At 47.8% G+C, this 8,328-nt stretch overlaps 1 protein-coding gene across 1 annotated transcript in view; it reads right to left on the reverse strand.

Moving 5' to 3' along the window:
• The window catches only part of STK11 (serine/threonine kinase 11), a 36,517-nt gene that overhangs the window by 19,038 nt on the left and 9,151 nt on the right, over positions 1–8,328 (reverse strand). Inside the window, exons 2-6 of the mRNA XM_009995175.1 lie at positions 7,108–7,191; positions 3,306–3,395; positions 2,466–2,598; positions 1,829–1,965; positions 1,197–1,324 (exon numbers count right to left, since the gene is read on the reverse strand). Of these exons, the coding sequence (XP_009993477.1) occupies positions 1,197–1,324; positions 1,829–1,965; positions 2,466–2,598; positions 3,306–3,395; positions 7,108–7,191 (572 nt within the window). The remainder of the gene's footprint in view (positions 1–1,196; positions 1,325–1,828; positions 1,966–2,465; positions 2,599–3,305; positions 3,396–7,107; positions 7,192–8,328) is intronic.

The following is an 8,328-nucleotide window of genomic DNA, read 5'->3' on the forward strand; positions in this document are numbered from 1 at the left end:
GGGCGGGGGCGGCTGCGACAGCCTGGACGGGTGGGATGGCAGGGGCTGCGGTGCCGCAGCTGCGCGGAGCCCGGACACACAGCACCACCTGCGGGCAGCCGGGGACACCGAGTCCCGGCACCGGCCCGGGCACCGGGAGGACGCCAAGAGCCCAGCCCAGGCTGGGGCCGCCGGTGACAGGAGCCCCCGAACTGCCCCGGCACTGCCGACCTGTGCCCTGTCACCAATTGCCACCAGCTGCCCCGCAGCCCGGGGACAGCGCAGCAAGAGCCCCGCGAGGGGCCGGCCCAGGCGCTGCTGCAGAAGAGCAGCTCCTGGCTCAGGGCCCCCCAGCCTCCCTCCAGCAAAACAGAACCTAGAACAGACGGTGTCATTTCCTATCCGAGGCCTGAGCTCACACGAAGAGCTGAAGGACAGCAAGGCCGTGCTGAGCCCTGGCAGGGAGGAACAGCACCTGGGGCAGGGGCTCCCAAGCTCTAGAACCACGTCCAAAAGGGCAGCAGCAGGTGGGCTGCTCTGCTCAGCTCCTGCCCTGCCTGTGCAGCTTTTAGAAGTAGAGACTGTTCAACGTCAAACCTCAAACTATTGCAGTGAGTGACTGGAAGAGCAACAACAAAAAAAACCAAACAAAAACCACAACCCTCTTCTGCCCGGAAAGTGCTGCTCCCGTTCCCACCACAGCCCCGTTGTGACACTGGGCACCAGACACTTTGCTCCAATATCCTGGCAACTCTGCAGCTGGGGGAAAGGAGGAAGCAACTGGCACTGAAGCAAGAAACTTCAGTGCAGAGGCTGGTGAGGAGAGACAGCAGAACCTCAGTATTTCACGTCATGGAAAGCTTGGGGAAGGAGTCTGAGTGTTCTCACTTGCAAAACCTGTGTCAATGCTACGATGCCATTTTAAATTTAACCTTTCGTGGGCTTTGTCTCTACATTTAAAGCTCCTCAGAGTACAAGAAACATGATGTGAGAAACAACTCTATTAGTGACTGCAAACCATGCAGGGTTTAGTGTACCTCAGGAAAACATCAGTGTTAAAGATCTTTCCAAATCTTTATAAGGTTCAAGGTGTAACGTCCCTTTCTAACAGGATCCTGTATCTTCACTTGGAATGAAACTCTCCCCTTGCACAATGCAAACTGGCTATTTGTTGCACCTATAGATTTTACCCTTTTAAAGTCAGTTGGGAGACTCACCTCTCAATAAGTCTGAGAGTGGAGGGCCACAATCCTCTGGAATTGTGTAGTCACCTTTCCCAATGTTCTCAAACAATTTATAGATGTTATCTCCTTCGAAGGGGTACAGACCCGTTGTAATGTTGTATCTGAAATGGCAGAGGGAGAAGCTGCATGAGAAAAGGCACAGACAGGAGTTCAGCTCTTACGTGACTATGTAAACCAAGAGAAGCCAAGAGGAAACTAGAAGATGAATATTTGACAGTATTTGGAATGCCTCTTTAAGCTTAGCCTTCCTTTATCACAGCCTCTTCATTCACATGAGTCAAAACCACCAAGGCGCCTCCCTGACAGGCTGAGATGGAAGAAACTTATAAATACTGAAGATATTTGTGGTTTCTATTATTACAGTAGCTGCACATCTCAGATGCTGAGAAATGGCTGGCAGTTACTCCCTGAGAGTAAAGACTTTCTCCAGCATTACAAGCACTCCAGGGAACACACACCCATCCAAAGGAGGGAGCAACACACACACCCTCCCTGCTCCTCCCAACACACAGAAGAGATGCAGGGACAGTGACAGTGCAAGCTGGAGCTCTTTGGGGGCTTCTAATTTTTTAATTGCAGTTCCTGGAGACTACACAGGCACTTACAGTGTGACCCCTGCAGACCAGATGTCTACTTTAAAGCCTGAAAAGGTGTCAAGGCCATTGGCAATTTCTGGTGGCTGGAATGCTGGCGACCCCTGGCTCGTTCTGCACGTGTCGTCCTCTGCAAACGGATGCAGCGCCTGCAGCAGGAGAGACATCAGCTTCAGACTTACAAGGCAGACAAATGGTAACTGTTAGAGAAGTTACACCTGAAGAAAAAAGGGAAGAATCTAGTACTGAAAATCTACTTAAATATCATCAGAACAGGCCACTACAGCAACCACATGCCCACAGTGACAGCTGTTGCACCTCTTTGACCCAGCTCAGACAGTCTTCACACAACAATAAGGACAAGGTGATGAAGTTTCTTGCCATTTCACCACACTTCTGGGTTTGTCCAAGAGTGATGTCTGTCTCTATATGCTTCCCAGATGGAAGTTGTGTGCTGTCATTAAAAATTTGTTGCCAATTACGATAAATACTCAAGAGTATTTATTGTACTCTGAGAACAGAGTACTCAGAGTACTCCAAAGCACTCTGCTAGTTGAATGCACAATAAATCAATCGACACCACAAAGGTGACCTAAATCTGGAGTGCCACACTTCCCACATTCCTGACCTTGCTGCAGTTCTCACATACCTCTGCTACGCCTAAATCAGATATTTTTAGTGTCCCATTGGTTGTGAGCAGGAGGTTCCCCGGCTTGATATCCTTGTGGACAATCCCTTGGCTGTGCAAGTATTCTAAGCCATCTATAAGCTGACAAAAGTACCTGCAGAGAAAGCCAGAGGAAAAGTCAAGCACTTCCGTAGACTAAGACCATGTGAAAATACTCAAAATGCCTGTGGTTCATTTAGGCTATCTGCAATCAGACACCTTTTTTAAGCAAAATGAAAATGTGACCATAAAACTACACAGTTACCACAGATCTGCTGGTCTGCACTGGTTTGACACACACAACAATCTTCTTGTATCTATTTTCAGAATTCTAATGTTCCTTTACTCACAGGGTGAAAAGGGCTTCAGATTAGCTTGTCTACTAACTAAACAGATCACACTGGATATTGCCAGTCCTTAATCCATCCAAAGACCTTTAATCTCTCTCCTGACACTGCCCTGTGGGGCTGGTCTCCCCTTGGGGAGGGCAAGTCCTCAGGGATTCCTCCGTCGCACCCGCCTGTGCAGAGCGGCAGGAACGGGGCCAGGAAGGGCTGTCGTGTGTCTTGTGAAGCAAAACACGAGCAACAGAAAACTCAACAGAAAGATGGGGTTTTGTCCAAGAATGTAAGGGCTGTCCCTGCCACCACTTCATTAGTTTCTCATTTCTTCCATGGATGTAGGGATGCAGTTATTACACAATGCCAGTTTTACTTTCAAGTGCAGCCAGCAGTCAAAGCAAGAGACTAGAACGTGCTCTTGACTTCAAGAGAGCACAGTGGTGAGAGGCTAATGCAGCCAAAGGCACAAAACTGTACTTACCCGTGAGCCTGAAAAACTGGAAACCTCTTTTCTGGGACACTGTCCAGCATTTCCTGCATCCCACACACACAGTACTCCATCACCATATACGTGAAGGCAGTTAAGGAAGCTCCAAGGTTAAACGCTCAGACGAGCGCGGTGCAAGGACCGCAGCCCCATGCCAGGGCAGCTGGGGAGCCCTGCTCCCTGCTCACACACCCCAGGGCACAGCCCGAGCTGAGCTGCACCTCCCCAGGCAGCTGCTTCTCCCAGCTGCCTGATAGGAGGATACAGGGAACCCACCAGAAAATTCCTCTGCTTGATGACCAGCTCTAACTCTGTGGCCAGACCTGAAAGAGGGCATGAACTCCACAGAAATCAAGTTGGAGACCTCACAAGAATGACAGAAATAGAATAATACTCTGAAGCAACTACAAAAAAAGTTAGGAAAGCCGTGGCAGAGGAGCTGCAGGCTGCAGCTTGTCCTTCCAATACCCATGAGCTCCCCTCACTTTCCCTGAGTTGGTTGCTCTTTGGTTTTTGTTCCAAAATGACAGAGCTGTTTGCAGTGTTTCACAGCTGCTGCCTACCCCATCCCCACGGCAGCATTTCAGTAGCAGGAGGAAGGATCCCTAGAGAGCTAGGAAGCTTTTTTGAAACTGCATGGATAAAAAAAGTTACAACAGAATGCCAAGAACCGGTGCCACTTTTAAGCATTTGTTCTTTTGCAGTGTGTTCTTGTTTTCATCTCCTTAAGCTTTAATGTTGGGGCCAAACAATGGAAGCCACACAACTTCCTAAAGCAGGAGCTGCCTGTTTTCCTCCTCTCCATGGGTTTTGCAGGCAGACGGTGGCAGAGAGAGGCCGGAACAGACCCTGAGACATCTGGTGGCTTTGCCAAGGGAGTGCACCCTGCAGACCAAGAGCAGAGACAAGCAGGGCTGTCCAGCAGCCGTGGGCTTCAGCAACACTCAGCATGTCTTTGGTCACTCTAATTACTCCTGGCAAATGACTTCTTAACCTAAGCCTAAAATAAGTTGCTTATGTCCCAGGATGCCATCTTAACTCTTGAGGCAGGAGAGGCTAAAAAGGTGACTTGTGCTCTAAGTGGGATCTGTGCTAAAGATTGTGTTTTGCAGCACATTGCATCCAGGAGCTCCAAAGATGGTGCAAACTCATTAAATTGGTGCTTCGTTCCCCACACAAGCTGCTCTCCAGGGGGAGGCTGAAGTACAAAGATTTTGTGATGGGCACGATGCCACCCAGTAAATCAGTAAGAGCAAGAATAGCATGAAGAGCTCCCAAAATTCTTTACTACCATTTCTTACTCTGGAAGAAATCTGTGAATGCCTTATATCACAGGGATGTGAAAGACGTCAACTCCCCTACCTCCAAGAGAATAATACAGTGGATGGCACAGCTGAACTCCTGGGAAGCCAAACCCAGGTCTGGTTCCCATCTACAAAGAACAGCCTGTTTTGGGTTGCATCAGCTGCCAGACTGTTTTTCACCCTTTCTCTTGTAACTGAGCCGCCTGTGGCTGGTCAGTCAGCTTAGAGTACAAGCTTTCAGTCTCCAGCAGATCTGTTACAGGAGCCCCAAGAAGACTGAGGCTCTCAATTCCTCTGATCAATAGGGTTCTGCTCCCACGCACAACTGCCCACACTGGTAACAGAAGCTGCTGGGGGGGGGCTGGGATGCTGCCTATTGAACTGGGTTTAATTTCTGCCTGGATTAGCTCTCCATCACCAGTTCTGCATTCTCAGCCACAGCAGGTCATCCAAGCAGCCCGTTAAATACTAAATGTAGTTGATACTTTAAATTCAGTCATCATAGTTTTCCTTTCACCAAAGAAAATCATTGAAGGCCTTGACTAGACAGGCAAGTTGCTAAACCACGTCCTAACCAGAGTAAGGAGGGCTGCAGCCTGCAGTTCACTTCTATCAGCAGCAGAAAACTCAGGTGAGAACAGATTCCTTCCTCCTCCTACAGGCCCAGCTTCAAGTGCCACACTGGCCATTCTGGAGATGAGGACTTTTTTTCACTTGTGAGAAGGAAGCTGACATTCCTCCCCTACACTCCTCTTGTACATAACCCTCTGCCCTGCAGGGCACTAACACAGGCATGTGCACAATTGCACAGCACAGTGAGCACAGACCTGACCTACTGAGCAGCCAGCCTGAAAGAGAGTTACTTCTCAGCAGAATCTGTTCCCAATCCTGTTTACCAGAGGCAGCACCAAGAGGCTGCAGGAAGGCTGAGAACACCAGCAGGGATGAATTCCCACTCCCAGTGGAAACCAGCTCCTCCAGGTATTGCCACTCACACCATAAGCACTTCGAGAAACAACCTTCTAAGAGTGTAGGAGATGAAAACAGTGAAATCAGCCAATACTTGCAAAGGAAAAGTATAAAAACCCAATTTGTTCTTTTGCAAACACTTGAGAAAGCCCAGCATGAAACACCCCTTCTGGCTCAGAGAGGTTATATTTCTGAATGTGACCAACCACTTTGGGTTGTCATCACCTGCTGCCAACACACGAGGTCTCTCTCGGGCTCTTTTTCCTCACCCTTCAGAATCCCAGCTCCTTATTAATTAAATGCTATCTTGTGTATAGACAGTAATTGAATTACAGCCCCTTTGGTCTGCTGAGGCTACACAAAACAAGGAAAAGTTGTAATGTTTGTTTTTATACTAATGATTTGGTGCCATAGTATGTGATCTAATTAAAGCATACAATTAAATTACCCATTTTATGAAGTACTGTAATTGCAAGGCAGTGTTTAGAAAACACTGTCAAAAATGAAAGCAACCATTTATAACATGTACTAGAGCAGATCAGCTCAGTAAGCCCACAAACTGGTTCCAGTCACAGAGCACTTGGGAGTACCAGGCTCATCAGAAAGGCTGCACTATCAAGTTCAGGCACAGAATTCCATGATCAGTGTCCATGCACACCTGGGGGACACAGGACACTGTGGAACAACAGGATAAAGTGTGAAAGTTGCACTGAGGTGACAAGGCTCAGCTCTGGATAAAGAACTGAAGAGTTTGGCCTCAAAAAGCTGAGCTGCAGCTCTCAGGGGCAATGTGCTTTCATGCTCTTACAACTGCTACAAGCTGGAGGTCACTTAAAGCACCATCACAAGGGACTTCACACAAACAACAGAACAGAGGAGGCTCAGGAGTTCATTTTCTCTTGTTAAGGAGAACCAGCAGCCAAGCTCCCAGCTGCCCAGGGAAAGCACAGACGTTGCCCAGGCACGGGCAGAGCTGCAGGCATCCAGGGCCCAGAGAACAAGCAGGGCTTTTTTAATTCTTTTGAGGGAAATAAAAAAAACAAACCCTAAACCATTGCCAAGGACTTGAAGGAAAGAGCATTACAAAAATTGATTTCACATAGCAGAGACAATAAAAGGACCATCTTCAGGCAAAGAAAGCATTAATATGCATCAGAGCTGGGAGAGAAGCTTAGAAACGACAGATCCACAGCTCTTCTTTCATCTCAGAGTTGCTGAAGGTCACACAAAAAAACCCACAGTATTTGAGGGTCAGTTCTCTCCTACCCCAGCCCTGCAACTGCACCCTGGGACAGTATTTTCATATTTTGTTTCCTAACTGGGAAGCTGGGAAACTTAAGAAAATATAGTTGTGTGGAAAGTATTCCAGACATGCAGTACGTTTAATACCACTGAAAGCAGTTTTAAGCTTAAGAAACATTCAAAATGGCCTTAACAAAGAGCAGAACTATAATGATTCAGCACTATAGCAGAGAAGAATGAGAATTCAAACCTTTACTGACAACTGGGTGAAAAAAGGATATATTTTCTGCTTCTCTTCATTGTACAACACATCTACCAACTGGATGACATTTTTGTGCCGCAATCGTCGCAGGAGTTGAATTTCCCTGCAGGAAGAGAAAAGGAAAAAAGTTATGTTAAAAAATCTTACTTCCTCACTATGGAATGAAACTGATGATTTCTAAATCACATAGATTTTAAAGACACTCCAAACTGTAACAGCCCAAGCTGCTTCCCTTAAGACTAAGCATGCTGTTTGACAGAAGGTCTGTGTGTTCTTCCATTCACTAGTCCCAGGTTAGACTATGAAGATACTTCCTGGTCTCTGATCAGGATTATAAACAAGGACCCCTCAGTTCACACCACACAGCCAGTCAGTTTTCTCTGGGCAGGAATTTTAACTCAGTGGTAAATAACAGCAGGAGAATTACCCTCAAGGAGCAACCTACCTTTGTGCTGGACATGAAACGGGTCAGAAGAAACAGTGTCACCCTGCACTCTAAAGTGAGTTTTATTCCATTTTTATCCATAAATTCTGTGCACTGCTCCCCTTTAGCTACCTGAGTGGTCAGCAGCAGGAGGCTGAAAGCAGAACAGCCCCATTCACAGTGAGCAGGAACAAGACAATGGCAAGCTGAACCTGCACCATGCTGAGCCAGCCCACAGGAATAGAGTCCTGGTGAGATCCTGCTCAGGCACCAGGCTGGGTGGGAAGGGAAAGCAGCTTCAGGAGCCTCTACAAACCTTCTGACTCCATGAGCAGCACTGGTCTTGCCAGGGCAAGGTGCTGCCAGCCAGGCCTCCTCTTCCCTCTGCACAAGAGGGCTCACAGTGTCCCCTACAGTCCCCTCAGCTCAATCCTGTCCCCGAGCCCTGGGCACACACCTCACCATTCCCAGTCCACTCCAGTGCTGACTGAAGGTGTAACTGAAACCCTTCCCTGTTGCTGCTCAGACAAATCAAAGATGCAGCTTTATCAGTTTCCCTCCAATTAAAGCTCTTCAAACAGCACCAGCCTGCTGGGAGCTCAGCTCTATCAGTCTCTTCAGCTGAACCCTGCAGAAGCGCTACACTGGTGTTTACCCCAGTATCTAGGACAGTCACTTCCAAGACAAAGCTTTTATGTTCACACTTTCTGCTTCTTTATACCTAAGTGTCATCTGCAGCTACAATAGCAGAAATAAATTTGTTTAGGCTTCCAGTCTTCCTACTTCAGGGTCTGTTTCAATCAGCATCATGACACA

This window comes from Chaetura pelagica, unplaced genomic scaffold, assembly GCF_000747805.2.
Source record: "Chaetura pelagica isolate M959 unplaced genomic scaffold, ChaPel_1.0 scaffold1903, whole genome shotgun sequence".
NCBI classification, from domain to species: domain Eukaryota; kingdom Metazoa; phylum Chordata; class Aves; order Apodiformes; family Apodidae; genus Chaetura; species Chaetura pelagica.